Here is a 21973-nt window from a genome sequence, read left to right as displayed (position 1 = left end):
GCATACAGAATTCGTGTCACCACAGGCTCTGTGTAAAGTTGTTCAGAGTCTTATTTTTACTTTTTTTCCAACACTGTGTGACCATCAAGTCTGTATGTGTAAATAAGAGTTATGGACAAAACCCTCTGTAAGGGAGTTGTGGGGCGGGGCAGACTCCCATGCAGAAAATGCTTCAGTTGTTTAATTTATCCTGTTAGAAGTTTTACTTACCTGTTACATCCAGCTGAAGCTTCAACCAGGTGATGAGACTCGAATATTAGTGTCACCTACTGCAGATGGAAAGGAAATATCTGTGAAAACAGGCTGCAGCCCCACAACTGCACTTTTCAAATGAAATTAATGTGAAAACTGGTGGATGAAAAGGCACAAGAGCCCATATTCATTTTAGTGTGAATATGGAAGTAGAGCAAAGCACACAAATACACAGCATTGATAAAATGTTATTAAAAATAATGTACAGCATTATGAAACCAAAGTACCTAAAATAGACAACTAAGCTAATTAAGTTATAGGAAATTATATTGGTGTGGAAGATAATACAGCCCTGAGTGTGGCAGTGACTGACCACAACTGAGGAAAGAAACAGACACTTTACAGTAAGATCAAAATTTATATGTAAAATAACCCATGTGGTTAAATAAACATACGTGTGTGTGTGTGTGTGTGTGTGTGTGTGTGTGTTGATCTGTTAAGATGTTTCCTGTAGTCCAAGGTTTAATTCCCTCAGCCTGCAATTACAAGTCAGTTAACCAGGCAGTGTTCACTTGTCATCCCCAGAAAGGTTTTTTGTGTCCAATGGGATTACCCAGTTAACAAATAAAAAGTGATGTTGGTTCACTTTTACATCTGTTTGTCTGCTATTGATTTACATCTGCTTAGAGGTGGTGGTGTGCAGTTCATATACTTCAGATTCCTTACTACAGTGTGGATTAAAAAGTTCTAACACCATAAGAGGTGACAGTTTCAAATTTAGTTTATCCATAAACCCTTTAAGGCAACTCAACATTTCTTGGGACTCCTTCAGCCATGACCCAGGCCATAAGGAAGAGTGTAATATATGTGGATAGTTTACAATAGTCAATATGGTACTGTCAAAGGGGAAAAATGGGACCCAGATATCTGTGAATTACTTCTATGTACTAGAAAGTAATTATACAGTGATGTGTGGCCAAACAGCTGAAAAAAGATGCTTTCCAGCCTACTCCACCCACTATAAGCATGAAGCAGTAATACAAATTGTAACATTCCCCACCTGGTCATTAGCAAAGTTCTGGAACATGCGGGTCACAGATGACTCAAAAATGCTCAAATTCAAATTACAAAAATGTCAGCAAACTAAACAGAAAAAAAAATTATCTGGATGGAATGCTAAATCAAGGTCCAATCTGCCAGAGTACTCAGGGTTGTGTGTGTAAAAGATCCCATGGCACCTATGTACTTATTCAAATAAAAAATATATACACTAGCTGAATTTGTCCAGTGTCTTAGTCAAATTTCCCATAGTCAGTAGGAATACCACCTTTGGTCTCCACTGAAGAAAGGCCACAGCCCTAGTGGGAGTAATCCAAAAAACATAATAAATCAACTCAAACACTTCTGCAGTATCAACAAAATCTACACACTCCTGTCTGAGATATCAATATACCATGCTACATAACTTTTGTTTAAACCTGGGAAGAAAACATAGGAAGAGGGGTGCATTGAAGGGATTATTTCAACACAGCTAATGAATATCCACAAAAAGGTGATGAAGCACCAGCTCATACTGGAGACCACAAAGAGTAACACACTGAAATGGAGATCTCAGCTGTAACAGCCTTTACTCATCTCTCTTCTCAATAACCTATCCTTCTCTCAACCAGTCATCAACTGGTTTCAGAGTTACCTATCTGACCACCAACAAGCAGTTGTTTGGCAGGACAACCTATTCCCCCCAACTACCAGTCTCCATAGGGGTTCCCCAAGGGTCCATCCTGGGACCCCTACTCTTCTCTATTTTCACCAATAATCTAGCCTCAGCCACAACACATGGCACACTCATACAATAAGCAGATGACTCAACCATCATCTGCACAGCCCACTCCCTACCCAAACTGCAAAAAGTCACACAGGAAGCATTTTATTCTATTGAAACTTATTTGATGCCCAACTAATATTCAACCCAAACAAAACAAAATTATTAATCTTCCAACCCACCAAACTTACCCTAGACAGCTCTCACTTTAACATCACAGCAAACGACAACACCACCATCCATCCTATAGAACACACCAAATTACTAGGAGTAGAAATAGACAATAAACTGAACTTTGACATTCACATTTCCACGACCATTAAAAAAGTGCACAAAAAACTAGGAGCACTATATAAAAATCAGCAACTACTTATCAAAGCAGCTAAAATTTCAGTAACAAATTCTCATCTCATCTCTACCCTACTCTACGCCTCTCCAATATTTACTAACCTTAGACAATGCAACCTAAATAAGCTAGAAACCTGCTACAACAAAATCGCCAAATTCGCCACAGGGGCTTCCTACCATACTCACCACTGTCTCTCACTAGCAGAACTGGGCTAGCTAGAGCTCCCCCACATCTTTCAATGGTACCAACTCGCACTCGCTCACAAACTAATAAACTAACCACTAAAAGTCCCATCCCTCCAGAATCTACTCCAATCCTACATAACCACGAGACCACTAAGATCCGGCCACAAAAACTTCCTACAGTCACACGAGCCATTAACTCTGCTGGAGAAGCATTATTCTCCTGCACTATAGCCAAACTCTGGAACTCCCTCCCATCCTCAATTACCTCTGTAACTTCTTGCACCCACTTCAAATCCTTACTAAAAATCACACTTAAAAACTTGCCAGATATGCCCTTGCAACCCCCCCCCCCAATATCATCCACTCCACCCACCCACTACCTCTCTCGGGCCCCCTATCAATAACCTACTCTTAGCAAGCTTGGTTACTCATGTTCCCAGCTACCTACCACATAATACTAACTTCTTGTAGCAACAACTGCTAATGGCTATTATGTACCTCCAAAACAGATTGTATCAATTGTTCACTGATGAATCTCAACTACATTTGTAACCATGTTTAGTATATGTCACCATATTTAAAAATTGTACTGTGGTCTACAGCTGTTTTACATCTATGTTTTATTCTTGTCTTGCATCCTTAGCTGGACTAATGTCTATATTTAAATGCTATGTTTTTTAACTATATAATGCAAGTAATACTGAATGTGGAGCTTTTCTCCCCGGGCCTCCGCTGAAAATGGACCTGTATCCAGTCGGACTCTCCCGGTTAACAAATGTAAATAAATAAAAATAAATAATAATAATAAACATTGCAAATGACGAAGAAATGGATAGGTCATATAAGTAAAAACACATCCCTATGGCCGCAAGTATGATACTGCACTGGGATACTGCAGTCTTCTTTCAGGCAGCAGGAGGATATTGGGTTGTGGCAGAAGGGAGACAGAGGAGATTCACCAGGGGTAGCGGATTTGTTCCACTGCAGCCAACCATTTTAAGAGAAACAAAAGAGAGGAGGAAACAATATTGTTCTGCAAGGAAAGCTGCAGAGGATGTTAGAGAACAGCATTCAGGAACAGAGGAAGACAAGATACAGACAATTATCAGCTAAATTAGGAGTAAACATGAGGCTTTAAAATGATAAGAGGATTATAAATACGCAGTTATGAATGGGAAAACAATGTTACAGGTACAGAAAAAAAACAGGGGTTGTGAGACTTAAGAGTCTGGAAATCAAACCAAAGGCAGAAAAGCAAAACAGCTAGTTCAGCTAAGGTTTCCCGAAAAAGGTGTGCCAAAACCAAACTGCAGAAATGTTCTGGACTTAGTTTTGTAGGGGGGGGGGGGGGAGATAAGGTGGTAAGGGGTAATTTGAGCCATTCATAGAGGAAAGGCATCTTGAAAATATATTTAACTTGAAGGCAAACAAACAAAGCTTAGCAGGGCATATCTCAGAATTCTACAAGGACTGAGTTCGACTAATGACAGCATAAAAACACAACTTAAAACACAAACATCCATTAACAGTGCATAATAGAAAGCAAAGCTACAGCAGATGTACCACAAAAAACAGAGTTTACATTTCTATAAACTCTGTTCATAATACATTTGCTGTATTCCTAGCAAAGGAAAACTCAAGAGTGCTGGGAATGTTTCAAAAAATAAAAAAATGATACAAAATGATGCACACAGACTTTGCAAACCAACCTTACCATCTGCTCATATTAAAAAGGAAAAGGGAATGGAATACTTTACTTCTAGTTTCTGAAAGGCTCAGAAACTTACACCTGCTTAAATGTTTATGCTTTGTGCACCACCACTGGGCACAGCATGTACATATTCTTTAGGAAAGGGTCATTACCGCTGTAAAAATACGGTTTCCCTTGGACAAGAGTAATCAAAAAACAAAACAGTGTATAATAAAAATGGTTGTACTGAATGTAATAGTGGGACATCTTATCAAGAGCCTCAGCTGAATTTCTCTTGTATATCATCTCAAACTTGAGGAGTCCTGTTCCACGGGATGCTGAAACAGATAACAGGAAATAGTTTCTATATAGATGTCAGAGTCTGCTACATAGGGATTTAAACGCTACTCACTCTTTGGGATAGCGGCATCTCAGACAGCATACATAACAACAGGGGGATGCATGCAGTCCCTGCCTTGAGGGTGGTCTGGAACTTGTTCTTCTGCAAAAATGATTACCTGTTTTGCCTTTCCATAACCAATGACTATTGCCAATAAGTCAAGATGTGATATGTTAACTTACTGCCTACCCAATGAGGTGGTCCAACTGATAAGTTAAACTTAATGAGATGTACTTGAAGAGATGCTTGAGGTTAACACTTGCCTCCGTGCAGGACACTCCCTTTTGGGCAGTGTCATCTTGTGAATAAATGTGAAAAATGGCCAATGTCCAGAGATTTTTGGACAAAAGAAAAAAAAATTGTAGGTTTCCACTAATAATTATGAAAAAGTTATTTTGCATCTCAAATTCCTGAATAAGACAAGAAACTAAAACTCTACAACAGTGAGATTTTATTTTGGAAAAAATCAAAGTCCAATACTTTGCACTGGCTGTGAAGATGATCTGTCATGCAAAATCTCACATTACCATTAAAAAATATGTACTTACCTTAATAATAGATCCTTTCATTCCAGCCCATCCAATATGACATGTCAGCCTTAGTGCCCCAGCTCAGATCTGATAAGGCTGATCTAGTGCTTAATCCCCGAGCCCTTCCTAAACTTTCTTCCTCAATGACCTGCACCCCCCTATATCAGACAGAGTTTCATGCCTATCACCAAGTGCACTTGCACTGCCTTTGGCTCAAGGTACAGATCTTTAAAAGGATGTCATGGCAGAGGGGAAGGAGGGCAGGGTGTCATATTGGAGGGAGTGGAATGAAAGGATTTGTTATTATGGTAAGCACATAACTTTCATATCCTTTTCATTCAGTTCATCCAATGTGGCATATGGGTCAGAATCCCCAGCTACTAGAATCCTCAGTAGCGTTAAGACAGGAGACCCTTCAGGATGGAAGCTCCTAAGTATCTCTAGCTCTAGACATGTGGGTTCTTAAAAATTTGGTAAAAAAAGGGGTTGGGGGGCAAAAAAAAAGTTTTTTTTAAAACAGAGTAGTCGTCATTACGCAGCCTAGAGTCACTCAGTCTCCAATACATTGCATGATGAAATTCACTATCTTTAGTGGTGTTCTATTACTTGTTGTGTGCTAAAGGAATCAACACGGAATTCTGGTCTTTGTTCTTTGGCATTCTTATATTATGTGGAGAATTATTCCCCATTAAATTATTTAACAAAAATCTAAAAATGGTTGGACCTTTGAGTAATTATATCCAGTTTTTGAGCATGTTCTATTTTTCCTCATTAGTATACCATGGAATTATGTTTGCTTTTCATGGCACTTCTAACCGTATCGGAGTTTTCAACTCCTGATACAACTATAAGAAACAGAAGAAAGAATGAGATGTGAAAAACATGAAGGTTCACTCTCCACCCCCTATCAGTCTGTCTAAGCTCTCTGTGCATCCTATTTGACCCCTTTGTAGTGATATTTTAACTGTCATGTAGTGGAAAGGACAGATTAGTTCCACATGACTAGCCTGGACATTTCCTTTAATGCTTCCATTTACAATCCCACAGCATAAGTGTGTAATGGTGCCAGTCTATGTGCACCATCCTCATGCATGCACATCAAAGGATATGTGCTTACATTCCTGCTGCATTCCAGTCATGACAGTTATGTTCCGGGTCTCATCCAGGAGATCCCAAACCTCCTCACCCTGATGAGTAAGCTGATATGGGTGCTCGTTGATGTCTTCTAAGTGTACAGTCTTTGTTCTTATTACCACTTTGTAGTCTATTAGTTACATAACTTATACTATGGAGCTTTTACCCCTGAGTTTCCATTGTAATAATTACTTGGGCCTATACTCATCCGGTGGCCCTCTGACATCTATGATGCTAATGATACACAAGTTACCTTTAAGATTCCCTACCCTTGGGCAACTATAAAGAAGAAGAGGTTTTATTTCACGTGCATTTTCGCCAAGGCAGAACTTCCCGATCATTGCTTAGCATACAGAATTCGTGTCACCACAGGCTCTGTGTAAAGTTGTTCAAAGTCTTATTTTTACTTTTTTTCCAACACTGTGTGACCATCAAGTCTGTATGTGTAAATAAGAGTTATGGACAAAACCCTCTGTAAGGGAGTTGTATGAGGCAGACTCCCATGCAGAAAATGCTTCAGTTGTTTAATTTATCCTGTTAGAAGTTTTACTTACCTGTTACATCCAGCTGAAGCTTCAACCAGGTGATGAGACTCGAATATTAGTGTCACCTACTGCAGATGGAAAGGAAATATCTGTGAAAACAGGCTGCAGCCCCACAACTGCACTTTTCAAATGAAATTAATGTGAAAACTGGTGGATGAAAAGGCACAAGAGCCCATATTCATTTTAGTGTGAATATGGAAGTAGAGCAAAGCACACAAATACACAGCATTGATAAAATGTTATTAAAAATAACGTACAGCATTATGAAACCAAAGTACCTAAAATAGACAACTAAGCTAATTAAGTTATAGGGAATGATATTGGTGTGGAAGATAATACAGCCCTGAGTGTGGCAGTGACTGACCACAACTGAGGAAAGAAACAGACACTTTACAGTAAGATCAAAATTTATATGTAAAATAACCAATGTTGTTAAATAAACATACGTGTGTGTGTGTGTGTGTGTGTGTGTGTGTGTGTGTGTGTGTTGATCTGTTAAGATGTTTCCTGTAGTCCAAAGTTTAATTCCCCTCAGCCTGCAATTACAAGTCAGTTAACCAGGCAGTGTTCACTTGTCATCCCCAGAAAGGGATATTGTATCCAATGGGATTACCCAGTTAACAAATAAAAAGTGATGTTGGTTCACTTTTATATCTGTTTGTCTGCTATTGATTTACATCTGCTTAGAGGTGGTGGTGTGCAGTTCATATGCTTCAGATTCCTTACTACAGTGTGGATTAAAAAGTTCTAACACCATATGAGGTGACAGTTTCGCATTTAGATTATCCATAAACCCTTTAAGGCAACTCAACATTTCTTGGGACTCCTTCAGCCATGACCCAGGCCATAAGGAAGAGTGTAATATATGTGGATAGTTTACAATAGTCAACATGGTACTGTCAAAGGGGAAAAATGGGACCCAGATACCTGTGAATTACTTCTATGTACTAGAAAGTAATTATACAGTGATGTGTGGCCAAACAGCTGAAAAAAGATGCTTTCCAGCCTACTCCACCCACTATAAGCATGAAGCAGTAATACAAATTGCAACATTCCCCACCTGGTCATTAGCAAAGTTCTGGAACATGCGGGTCACATATGACTCAAAAATGCTCAAATTCATATTACAAAAATGTCATCAAACTAAACGGAAAAAAAAATTATCTGGATGGAATGCTAAATCAAGGTCCAATCTGCCAGAGTAAGTACTCAGGGTTGTGTGTGTAAAAGATCCCATGGCACCTATGTACTTATTCAAATAAAAAAAATATACACTAGCTGAATTTGTCCAGTGTCTTAGTCAAATTTCCCATAGTCAGTAGGAATACCACCTTTGGTCTCCACTGAAGAAAGGCCACCGCCCTAGTGGGAGTAATCCAAAAAACATAATAAATCAACTCAAACACTTCTGCAGTATCAACAAAATCTACACACTCCTGTCTGAGATATCAATATACCATGCTACATAACTTTTGTTTAAACCTGGGAAGAAAACATAGGAAGAGGGGTGCATTGAAGGGATTATTTCAACACAGCTAATGAATATCCACAAAAAGGTGATGAAGCACCAGCTCATACTGGAGACCACAAAGAGTAACACACTGAAATGGAGATCTCAGCTGTAACAGCCTTTACTCATCTCTTCTCAATAACCTATCCTTCTCTCAACCAGTCATCAACTGGTTTCAGAGTTACCTATCTGACCACCAACAAGCAGTTGTTTGGCAGGACAACCTATTCCCCCCAACTACCAGTCTCCATAGGGGTTCCCCAAGGGTCCATCCTGGGACCCCTACTCTTCTCTATTTTCACCAATAATCTAGCCTCAGCCACAACACATGGCACACTCGTACAATAAGCAGATGACTCAACCATCATCTGCACAGCCCACTCCCTACCCAAACTGCAAAAAGTCACACAGGAAGCATTTTATTCTATTGAAACTTATTTGATGCCCAACTAATATTCAACCCAAACAAAACAAAATTATTAATCTTCCAACCCACCAAACTTACCCTAGACAGCTCTCACTTTATCACAGCAAAAGACAACACCACCATCCATCCTATAGAACACACCAAATTACTAGGAGTAGAAATAGACAATAAACTGAACTTTGACATTCACATTTCCACGACCATTAAAAAAGTGCACAAAAAACTAGGAGCACTATATAGAAATCAGCAACTACTTATCAAAGCAGCTAAAATTTCAGTAACAAATTCTCATCTCATCTCTACCCTACTCTACGCCTCTCCAATATTTACTAATCTTAGACAATGTAACCTAAATAAGCTAGAAACCTGCTACAACAAAACTGCCAAATTCGCCACAGGGGCTTCCTACCGTACTCACCACTGTCTCTCACTAGCAAAACTGGGCTAGCTAGAGCTCCCCCACATCCTTCAATGGTACCAACTCGCACTCGCTCACAAACTAATAAACTAACCACTAAAAGTCCCATCCCTCCAGAATCTACTCCAATCCTACATAACCACGAGACCACTAATATCCGGCCACAAAAACTTCCTACAGTCACACGAGCCATTAACTCTGCTGGAGAAGCATTATTCTCCTGCACTATAGCCAAACTCTGGAACTCCCTCCCATCCTCAATTACCTCTGTAACTTCTTGCACCCACTTCAAATCCTTACTAAAATCACACTTAAAAACTTGCCAGATATGCCCTTGCAACCCCCCAATATCATCCACTCCACCCACCCACTACTTCTCTCAGCCCCCTATCAATAACCTACTCTTAGCAAGCTTGGCTACTCATGTTCCCCGCTACCTACCACATAATACTAACTTCTTGTAGCAACAACTGTTAATGGCTATTATGTACCTCCAAAACAGATTGTATCAATTGTTCACTGATGAATCTCAACTACATTTGTAACCATGTTTAGTATATGTCACCATATTTAAAAATTGTACTGTGGTCTACAGCTGTTTTACATCTATGTTTTATTCTTGTCTTGCGTCCTTAGCTGGACTAATGTCTATATTTAAATGCTATGTTTTTTAACTATATAATGCAAGTAATACTGAATGTGGAGCTTTTCTCCCCGGGCCTCCGCTGAAAATGGACCTGTATCCAGTGGGACTCTCCCGGTTAACAAATGTAAATAAATAAAAATAAATAATAATAATAAACATTGCAAATGACGAAGAAATGGATAGGTCATATAAGTAAAAACACATCCCTATGACCGCAAGTATGATACTGCACTGGGATACTGCAGTCTTCTTTCAGGCAGCAGGAGGATATTGGGTTGTGGCAGAAGGGAGACAGAGGAGATTCACCAGGGGTAGCTGATTTGTTCCACTGCAGCCAACCATTTTAAGAGAAACAAAAAAGAGAGGAGGAAACAATATTGTTCTGCAAGGAAAGCTGCAGAGGATGTTAGAGAACAGCATTCAGGAACAGAGGAAGACAAGATACAGACAATTATCAGCTAAATTAGGAGTAAACATGAGGTTTTAAAATGATAAGAGGATTATAAATACGCAGTTATGAATGGGAAAACAATGTTACAGGTACAGAAAAAAAACAGAGGGGTTGTGAGACCCAAGAGTCTGGAAATCAAACCAAAGGCAGAAAATCAAAACAGCTAGTTCAGCTAAGGTTTCCCGAAAAAGGTGTGCCAAAACCAAACTGCAGAAATGTTCTGGACTTAGTTTTGTAGGGGGGGGGGGGGGGATAAGGTGGTAAGGGGTAATTTGAGCCATTCATAGAGGAAAGGCGTTTTGAAAATATATTTAACTTGAAGGCAAACAAACAAAGCTTAGCAGGGCATATCTCAGAATTCTACAAGGACTGAGTTCGACTAATGACAGCATAAAAACACAACTTAAAACACAAACATCCATTAACAGTGCATAATAGAAAGCAAAGCTACAGCAGATGTACCACAAAAAACAGAGTTTACATTTCTATAAACTCTGTTCATAATACATTTGCTGTATTCCTAGCAAAGGAAAAAGAGTGCCGGGAATGGTTCAAAAAATAAAAAAAAATGATACAAAATGATGCACACAGACTTTGCAAACCAACCTCACCATCTGCTCATATTAAAAGGAAAAGGGAATGGAATACTTTACTTCTAGTTTCTGAAAGGCTCAGAAACTTACACCTGCTTAAATGTTTATGCTTTGTGCACCACCACTGGGCACAGCATGTACATATTCTTTAGGAAAGGGTCATTACCGCTGTAAAAATACGGTTTCCCTTGGACAAGAGTAATCAAAAGGCAAAACAGTGTGTAATAAAAATGGTTGTACTGAATGTAATAGTGGGACATCTTATCAAGAGCCTCAGCTGAATTTCTCTTGTATATCATCTCAAACTTGAGGAGTCCTGTTCCACGGATGCTGAAACAGATAACAGGAAATAGTTTCTATATAGATGTCAGAGTCTGCTACATAGGGATTTAAACGCTACTCACTCTTTGGGATAGCGGCATCTCAGACAGCATACATAACAACAGGGGGATGCATGCAGTCCCTGCCTTGAGGGTGGTCTGGAACTTGTTCTTCTGCAAAAATGATTACCTGTTTTGCCTTTCCATAACCAATGACTATTGCCAATAAGTCAAGATGTGATATGTTAACTTACTGCCTACCCAATGAGGTGGTCCAACTGATAAGTTAAACTTAATGAGATGTACTTGAAGAGATATGCTTAAGGTTAACACTTGTCTCAGTGCAGGACACTCCCTTTTGGGCAGTGTCATCTTGTGAATAAATGTGAAAAATGGCCAATGTCCAGAGATTTTTGGACAGAAGAAAAAAAAATTGTAGGTTTCCACTAATAATTATAAAAAAGTTATTTTGCATCTCAAATTCCTGAATAAGACAAGAAACTAAAACTCTACAACAGTGAGATTTTATTTTGGAAAAAATCAAAGTCCAATACTTTGCACTGGTTGTGAAGATGATCTGTCATGCAAAATCTCACATTACCATTAAAAATATGTACTTACCATAATAATAGATCCTTTCATTCCAGCCCATCCAATATGACATGTCAGCCTTAGTGCCCCAGCTCAGATCTGATAAGGCTGATCTAGTGCTTAATCCCTGAGCCCTTCCTAAACATTCTTCCTCAATGACCTGCACCCCCCTATATCAGACAGAGTTTCATGCCTATCACCAAGCGCACTTGCACTGCCTTTGGCTCAAGGTACAGATCTTTAAAAGGATGTCATGGCAGAGGGGAAGGAGGGCAGGGTGTCATATTGGAGGGAGTGGAATGAAAGGATTTGTTATTATGGTAAGCATATAACTTTCATATCCTTTTCATTCAGTTCATCCAATGTGGCATATGGGTCAGAATCCCCAGCTACTAGAATCCTCAGTAGCGTTAAGACAGGAGACCCTTCAGGATGGAAGCTCCTAAGTATCTCTAGCTCTAGACATGTGGTCTAATTTGTAATGCTTGACAAATGTATAGGCTGAAAACCAAGTGGCAGCTTGAAAGATGGGCAGTAAAGAAAAATAGTTGTTCATCTTTTCTGATGGGTGCTGTCCAGTGAAGATAGAAACAAAGTTGCCTATGCACCTCTAATACATGCAAGATGTTTTCACCCTTATTTTGATTGTTTTGAAAAAAATACTGGGAGAGATACTGACTGTGAGCAATTGGTATCGGAAGCCACTTTTGGAGGAAAAGAATGCTAGATTCTAAAAGTAACTCTTCTTATGAAAAATAATATATCGATGGATCAAGGATAAGGCATTAAGTTTGGAAACTCTCTTGGCTGAAGTTACTGCCACTAAGAATGGTTTTACAAAATAAAAATTTTAGCTCTGTACTTGCAGCAGGCTGAAATGGAGATCTGGATACGGCTTTGAGGACAAAATATAAATCCTAAGGGGGAGCCCGTTCCTTTATAGGAGGTCTGAAATGAAAGGTGCCTTTGAAGAAGACTTTACATAACATCCAAGGAAAGAGAACCACAGACTCACCACGATATTCTTAGATTAAAGTTTTATAAAACAGCTTTATTGAAGGTAGCGCTTTATCCTGATCAAAAGGATACGCTTCTTCAGACCATGATTTAAAATGAAGCTGCAGCTTCCTTTTTATACAAAACAAAGCATCACCATAATCATTTCAATTACTAATTAGCAATCAATCAATCAATTAGTGGATTAACATAATTAGTAGCATAAAAGCCTTTGATGCAGTGTATTGCACAAAGCATTCACTGCTAGCATATAAAACCAAAGATATTTCATTTAGCAAATATCAAACAAGTGAATAGTTCTTTAAAATTATGAATGTAAATAAAGTATATACATTGAATTTCAGCCTTATAGTATGAACTGTTATTTATTTATTATTAATAAAAAAATTATTTTTTATTATTATTTATTGATTATATTTAAAATGTATTCACCTAATCATTTATTCATTTATATATTTATTTATTTATTCAGTTAGATAAATATAGTTCATATTATAAGGCTGAAATTAATGAATACTGCCAATCATTAGCGGACCGGAGTTCCGCTGTGGCGACCCCTAACCGGGAAAAGCCGAAAGACACAACAATACATTCCCTCTTGCTCAGGTTCTTTTATATCACATTCCTGTCCTAAACTGATGTTTGCTTGGTTCTGCAGCCCTTCTGCTTTAAAGGTTGCTTTTGCATATTTATCAAGCCCAAATGACATTCTTATATCATCTGTAAAAGTTTTGGCCACTTGTAGTTGTGCTTTCAGTTCCTCATCTGAACTATACAGTATTAAATCATCTTTCTGGGAACCAAATTGTAGCCATGGCTTAATCTGTTAAGTAGACAGCTTAATAGGTTAAGGGCAAGACAAAAGAGCAGTGGTGACAGAGAGTTGCCCTGGAATGCCCCCCTTTGAATTTTTATCCTTGGAATAATAATTTGTCCTTTATCATGACTTAACTGCAAAGTGGTTTGCCACTGTTTCATGGCTGCTGTAATGTAATCCATCAATGTAGGGTGTTATCTTATACATTTTTAAGCACTCTTAACCATGAATGTGGAATACTGTCAAATGCATTTTTGTAGTCTATCCATGCCATACTTAGATTCTTCCCCTTTTTACAGTTCTCCATTATGACTAACAACAAATGATCCTTTGTTCCATATGACTTTCTTTTGTTACCCTTTTGTTCTATTTCCATGACTGAGTTTTCTTCTAAATGACTATAAATTTTGTCAGCATCAATTCCACTTTATAGTTTATACGTCGTCATAAGGCAAGTTATTGGTCTATAGTTTTTAAGACAGCTTGCAGGCTCACTCTTAAGTAGGGGTATTGTTTTTCCTGTTGTTAACCAGGCTGTCTTGTTCAGGGTACACACACAAATAGTTCTTACTCACGGCTAAACTGTCATTTAAAGATGTTAATACTTTTAGCCAGAAGTTAGGTACTACATCTGGGCCTGGTGTTTTCCAATTAGGAGCTTTTCTTAACTTTGTTTCAATGTCTCTGTTCATTACTTCATCCCATTTAATATCCTGTACATTTGAACAACTTTCGCCTTCTTTTTCTTCTATCCATTTAGCATCTTTGTTATATCCCACAGGATCTTCATAGATATTTCTCCAAAATGTATCTTTTTCTGGCAGTGTTTCACTTCCTTTTGCCTCGTTTCCCAGTTCTCTATAAACCTCATTTGGATCAATAAATTGCTTATTTTGTACTAATCCTTTACATTTATCTGCATATCGTCTAAGTTTTTCTGACTATGCTATTTTTAGTTTATTACTTGTGAGAGTGCACAATAGATCCTGATCTATTCTGATACTGCTCATTGCTTTTATCACATCTACCTCTGAGTAGTTTTGTCATTCTGTTCTCTCTTCTATACTCTTCTAAAAGTGGCACTTCTTGACTTAATTGCTTTATAGTTTTCTCTATTCAATATTTCCATGATGGCATTCGATTTCTCTCCTTCCTTTCACTTATAACCATGTGTTTTGGTGGTAAGACTATCTGTTACTAATTAAGCGGCACAGTAATATATCCTGTTTACTTCTGTTATATCTCATGAATCTCCATGGACAGTCCTAATTGTGTTGGTTTTATCAAAGTTCTGACTTCTTGGATTTTATTGACTTTCTGTAGTCTATTTCTTTCATTGATCATAATATTTCAGTCCATCTCTATTAAATCAAGCAACTGTTCTCTTAGATCATTTTCTTCTAAACTGAAGGCACATTATTTGCTCTCCATTTCCTGTGGGCATTCTACAGAAAGTTCCAGAGCATCTTCCTGTGCTACATTCTTTTCAGTTTCCTCCTGTGTCATCCATTGCTCTTGCATATGGGAACTCACTGGCCTATCACTCAACATTGACGGCTTCATTGTTGACACAGTTTCTTGTTCCTTCCCTTGCTGTGCAACTCCAACTGAATGCTTTGACTGGTTTCCTATAGAAGACTGCAAAGTATCTTCACATGGCAACTGATCAGATGTTTCCCGCTTCCCTGGTTTTTCCTTCATTTGGGGAGCCATTGCTCTATCTTGCTGTGATGTTATCAGAGTTAGATTTTCTACACTAAATCCTTCACTTTGCAGGTAATCCATAACCCCAGTTTCTATTTCTTTAAATTCTCCATTACTAATCCTCTTTTTCTTATTTTTGTATTGTAAAATTTTCCACATCTGGATGCCTTTGCCTGTATTTCTCTTCAAATATCTATGGTGCTGCTCTTTTTGCACCAATTAGTTTTGCTTTTGCCTTTGCATTAACATTGTACCATATTAAATCTCTTTTTCTTTTCCAGGTCCATATTTCTTCTTCAGATGTCTCCTGTTCCTCCTTACTTTGGGGAGTCTTTGTTCCTTCATGCTGCGATACAACCCATGTTAAACTTTCTATACTAAATCCTTAACTTCACAAGTATTCTGTAACTTCAACTTCTATTTTTTTAACTTCTACTTTACTGATCTTTTGTTCTACATTCCCCCTTTGTGATTTTTTTTTAATTGTGAAATCTACTCGATGCCTTTGCTTATATTTCTCTTCAGATATCTTTGAAGATGCCTTTTGTCTTTCTCCTTTGCATAAATATTGCACCATATCAGATCTCTCTTTCTTTCCCATGTCCATTTTTTATACCTTTCAAATGTCTCTTTGGTTCTTTACATTTTCACACTTCCTCAGTCACTTTTTTTTCCAAAACAGCCCAAAGTTTCTTGGTCTATATAATGTTTTTCATAAATCTGTTGTATTAATGAGCACAAGCTTTTATTTGAAGCTTCTAACAGTTTTTCTTTTGGAAGTATTTTTCTTTCCTCTGATCTCTCTCTCTCAACCTTTTTGTATATTTTCTGTCTGGAAATTCTGGGCTCTTGCATAGTAGTAACAATACATAATTTCTTTCTTATCCGCAATAGTCCACTTTAATATTTATGACTCTTTTTTGGCCTAAAGTTTTTGTAGGCTACTGCTTCCTTCTACAAAAGGGTGGCCATCCTCCCCCTGGACCTGGCCTGGCCCCATTGTAGGAATGTTTCCATGTCTGGAGGATTCTTCACTGTCTTTTTTCTAGTCCTGGCACCAGTGTGCCTTTCAGGATTGGGCACTTTTTTATCCTGGGTTTTGTGCACCTAGCTATCTTATTTTTTAACATACTTCTGTCCATGATATATGCTATCTAAAACAGTCCATGATACATGCTATATAAAATGCAGTCTATATATCAGAGGTCCATCTCATGAAAGTACTCCCCAAGACTTTAGGATTAATTCAATTCCATGAATACTACTCTCTTTGCTTGCTGACTTCTCTCTCCATTTGGACCCTTTGTTCCTTTTTAATGGCGACCACAATGATAAATGAATCCATGGGAGGGTTTCAGCCTAGAAGGATTTATTCTTAGGGGGTAGAGTACCTTGTTCATATACTCCAGAAAACTGACTTGCATGCAGCAGGCTCCTGCCATGATTTTTTAACTACTAATTCCACCGTCTTATCAGCTAGTGAGGTCAACTAGGACATAGAAGGGGGTCATTCTTTAGGCCTTAAACAGCACCAGCACATCCTTAGGAGGGGGGGGTTCAAATGGCCAGGATCCCCTCTGTTGCATGAGCTCCAGGATCTCTGAAGAATCGGCCCTCGGGAGGGGGCTGTGAGCACTACCATCGAATCAATGTCTGAAGTGGCTGACTCATTAGGCAAGTCTGCATGCTTCCTCTTGCACATCCTCTTCCTACGTGGCTCATGGGATGGATGCATCTGAATCCCTGAAGGCTGTATCTGCTGAACCGCAGCTCGTCTGGTGTCCATGGAATGATACTGCTTGGATGACACTTGGTGAGAGGTCAAACCAGAAGAACTGGGCTCAGGGGATGTATCCATGGTTGGGAGACCCTGAGACTCCACCTAATAACTTAAAATGATTCTCCTCAGTGCTTGGGGTGCCACTCAGACCTCAGTAGGATCCAAAGAAGCACCACCTGTGGTGGAGTCTAACTCCCTAAATAGAGAAAGTGCCACAGCCTGAGTTGGAATCCTAAAATCAGACAGTGTATGGTACAAAGGGAGAGATCGGAGCCAGGGCCTCTAAGGCTGATGTCTGAAATACAAATAAAGGACACATCCATCCAATCCTTCAGCTCCGAGACTCCATCATCAGATATGAATGGAACCTAGATGGTAGCAATGAATCAAAATCACTGTGTGCTAAGGAAGACTGAATCAATTACTCACGTGTCTAACAATTCTGATGACCAATAGAATCCAGACTGGTGAAGAAGCCTGGATTGGGGAGACATGGCTGGATCTGATCTGCTTCGGAGCTGATGTAGTCTCTATGAACCCATCTCTATTTGAGTTTTAGGAACCTCTGCAGCAGGTAATTCACATCAACTTCTTAAGTGCTCTTGCAAGGTCTAAATGACTTAGCTAAAAGAGCCAAGGAAGGTCTAGGAGGAGGCTTGCTCAACTGACTGAGGAGACATAGATGGCAAATGGAGCCAGAGATTATGGATTTGGTGGAGGAGTATAGGAAGGCATATGGGCTGCATACTTCTCTAGCCTTGGGGTCCTCAGAGTGCAATAGGACCCAAGGACTCCAGTGTTATTTTCATGACTCTGTATCCGTAGACTTGCTTGATTTCCCCAAAGGCTTCTTTGGCTTGTAATGCTTCGGATCTGGGGGAAGCAGACCGTTGAGAATGACTTTGTTGCATCAATCCAATGACAATGCCAGAGGCCCAAAGGCAGAATAAATATCATAAGAGGCATTTAAATAAGCTACCACAAAACAAACCACACAACTTGGTGGGGTCTTGTAGTGGAATTTTGTGGTCACATTTTGAACATTTTTAAAGCTGGCCATCTGATCCATATCTCACACAAAGACACACTAACAAACCAAAAGTGCAACTGTCACAGTATAATTTACATACATGTCTACATACAGATCTATACTGATATATCTATATATATATATATCTGTATAAATATATTTATATCCAACAGTCACGCACCACTATAACCAATGTTGAAGACTAAGCTACACTAACCTCTGTCCTAAGCTAAGCATAATACTAACAATAAAGTGAGAACAACATGGTGCAAGGCCGTAGGAAGAGGAGAAGATAAACATCAACTTTTATCCCAAAGCAGGAATAAGTCACTAGACTGGCTAACAGTAAGCGACAGTTCTAGGTCTGAAAAACTCCTACACAGTCTCAATCATCACAGATAAGAGGCGGGCCACTTATCTCCTAGATCTGCACTGCTTCTCAAGAGGCAGCAAATGAGATCTGTGTTTGTAAGGGAAGATCAAGGCATTATGGGGAAGAACATTTAGGAATGTTTCAAGACTGGAGCACTAAATCGGGCTAACAGAACAGAGCTGGGGCTCAAGGATCCACATGTTGGATCAGAAGAAATGAATGAGTAGGATATCCCAATTTTTGGCATTTGAAAAAGCTGCAGTCCTAGTTATGGACCAGATCTATTAAACCACAGTGTAAGATTTAAAAGAAATGACAATACCATTTACAGTTAATCATAACAAGAAGATGCTAGAATGCAGTGAAAGAATCACTGTAAAAATATGGATTATATGCTGCTCATGACCAAGGAAGGAAAAACTCAAGCCCAAACTGCTATATTAAAATAATGATGAATATTCTACTAAGCCAAGATGTTTGCAATGCCTTTTTTACACAAGAAGAAACACTGTATGATGGATCATGAATTTTAAATAAAAGAGGGATTGCATATATATATGGCAGTTATAATGATGTTTACAAACCTACAGAATGCCATCTTTGTCTGCAGAAGCAAAAGCAGGACTTGAAAAAGTGACTGACTCTCACTGAGACAAAAGCAACATTGGCAACAAACATACACCTGAAGCCAGCCAGCAAAAGATACTGCCTGCAATTCTTTTCACTCACCAGCCTTCAACCGAGTGATCTTAGACCCAGTCTCATGATGGAATAACTTCAAATGAGGTTTTAAACTGTGGACTAAATTTTTCTGGCTGCTGTAAGTATCATACCAGCCTGCAGAATGAAGAACCCAATACAGCAAAACAGAACTGGTCATACTTTGCAAGTTAATTAAAATATGAAAATGTTCTTTAATAATAATAATCAAAACAATAATAACATTATGAATCATAACTTACATTTCCTCTACTTCTTTTATGTACAGTCAAAATACATTAAAGTTGTCATGAATGCACATACTTAATATTACCACAAATTCAGAAGGCTTAGTCAAATAAAACTCAGTGTAATTCATAAGGCAGTAATTACCCTAAGGTGTAAAAGACTTTATCAATCAGTGATTTCATATGAGTTAAATACATAAACCTGTGACACATGAACAACAAGCCTTTCTGATGAGACATCAGCAACGTAAAACTGCAGGACTTTTTGCTGATTCCATTCAGCGCATAGGTACAGTCAGCAAAAAGTATGAGGAATTAGGTGGCAAAGGGGAACAGCAGTTAACGTTGCTGTGCCACAACACTTGGTTCCCTGGTTCAATTCTTAACTAACGTGTCCTCTATATGCACTCTGCATGTCCCCCTTACTATCTGTGTGATTTTGCAGGGTAGGACAATTTGCTGCCACATCCCCAAAACATGCATAGGTAAAATGCTGAACATAAAATTGCTCTCAGGTTTGCATATTGTGAGTGTGAAAGAATGTTGAGTGCACCTTGAGATAAAAAGGCACCTAATGGAGTTTGATTTCCACCACTGCTCTCCAGTGACCTGGATTTGTAGAAGACCGGTGATTAGAGAATGACTGAAGTAAGGATATCTGAAAACAATTGTTTTCTTACCATGTCACGGTTGACTTCTTTTACAAAGAATTATTACTGGATTTTGCCATTTAAATTCGTTGCCAGCACAGTTTGGATCAGGGAGAGTACAGAGGCAAAGATGCTTCACATTTCTGTCCATGAAGAGTAACAGCAGGTTCCCAAATATGTTTTCCTAACATTTGGTTTATGTTTCATAAGTAAAGTACAGGAACATCTGGGCGGCACAAAGAAAATTTACTTACCTGTTTTATTTTATTTATTTATTTTTAATATTTGCTTACTGGTGTACTGCACTATGTTGCACCAAAAAAATATTTGTAACAGGGAAACATCTGTAGTCGTACTACATAATCAGTCTTCAAATGTAAAATGATTGTGGACCACAGATGGAGAAACACTGTGCGTTACCTTCCAAATACAGCACTCCAAGTATCAACTACAAGTCGTGATTCTCAGTATTACACTATCCATTTAAAACACTAAATACTTTTTATCAATCTGAAAAAAAAGGGCTCAAAACTTTCAAATTGTTAACCATAGTCGTTGCATTCATACTCCTCTCTGTATGCACATTTGTATGACTTGCAATAAACATTAAGCCATAGGTCTGGGGCATGGAGTACTAAAGTATACAAGGGGTGAGTGCTTTGTCAAATAAATGTTTGTTTAAGTTTATACCTCCATTATCTGCCTCACAGTTGATATTCTAGACTTTGTTCACGTAGCACTGGCTCTGTTTCTCATCTTGGGCTCCAGTGTTTCACTGCTTGCCTTCATCTTGCTTTTTTTCCATTCATACTTTAAAATTATTATAAAACTACTTCCTTTAAAAAGTACCAGCATTCATGTTGCTAGTGTTTCTCTTTTCTGCTAATATTACATCTGAAATGCCAGGTGAATTAACCTCTGTAGATGACAATCTGTTTTATTAAAACATGTTTCTTCTCCATGTGAAAAAAACCTTACTAAGCTTGTTTAGCACAGAATGGGATAAGAAAAGCTAAGTAATGACTGGAAGTGATTATGCCTCAAAAAATGGGAAAAAGACAAAGGCTAGAAAACTGCTTACCTGTCAGCTCATAAAGGGAATGATGAAATAATTGGAATATCTGAAAGGAGGTAGGACACTGGACCAAAGGCAGCATGGATTCACAACAGGAAGGACAAGCCAGACAGAGCTGCTCATTGGATAACTGGTAGTCTAGAATGGGGATGTATTCTGCAGGCTACATGATATAACATCACACTATAGATCAGGCTTGCAATAAACAGTAGCATGGGGGAAAAAAGTCTTCTTTTAGCTTTTCCCAGTTAGGGGTCGCCACTGCAGATCACCTGTCTGCTCATGATTGGCAGTAGAGGTTTACAGTGTCGAGTTGCCAGCCCGGTGCCTAACCTTCCACAGAAGGCACACACACGCACTCACACCTAGGGCCAATTTAGAGTGTCCAATCCTCCTACAGCATGTCTTTGGGATGTGGGAGGAAACCGGAGCACCCGGAGGAAACCCATGCAACCACAGGGAGGACATGCAGACTCCGGACAGAAGGCATCCCAGCAGAGGATCGAACCGGAGAACCTCTTGCTGTGAGGTGACAATACTAACCGCTGCACCACCATGGCCGCCCAGTAGCATGGGGAAAGCAATAGCTAAAAATCAGATCTAGATAATGCTAGTAAACATAGTCTAGTTAAATGAAAGTATGGTTACCAGTAAGGAACTAAAAATGTCGTAATGTTTATATAAATGATACTGCAGAAGGTCTGGAAGGAAACATCTTTGATAACACACTCAATGTCTATGGAGTTTACATACAAACAGACTTGGAAAGTATAGAGG

General features: G+C 38.8%; 1 protein-coding gene across 1 annotated transcript in view; it reads right to left on the bottom strand.

The window, feature by feature from the left end:
* PLD1 (phospholipase D1) overlaps window positions 1-21973 on the bottom strand; it is a 1505857-nt gene that overhangs the window by 689189 nt on the left and 794695 nt on the right. The window contains exon 16 of the mRNA XM_044070047.1: window positions 19254-19361. Within this exon, the coding sequence (XP_043925982.1) occupies window positions 19254-19361 (108 nt within the window). The remainder of the gene's footprint in view (window positions 1-19253; window positions 19362-21973) is intronic.

Source organism: Protopterus annectens, chromosome 4.part1 (assembly GCF_019279795.1).
Source record: "Protopterus annectens isolate FY-2018-M chromosome 4.part1, PAN1.0, whole genome shotgun sequence".
Lineage (NCBI taxonomy): Eukaryota > Metazoa > Chordata > Ceratodontiformes > Protopteridae > Protopterus > Protopterus annectens.
Note: the sequence above shows the minus strand (reverse complement) of the source record. Positions and strands in the feature narration are given on the sequence as shown.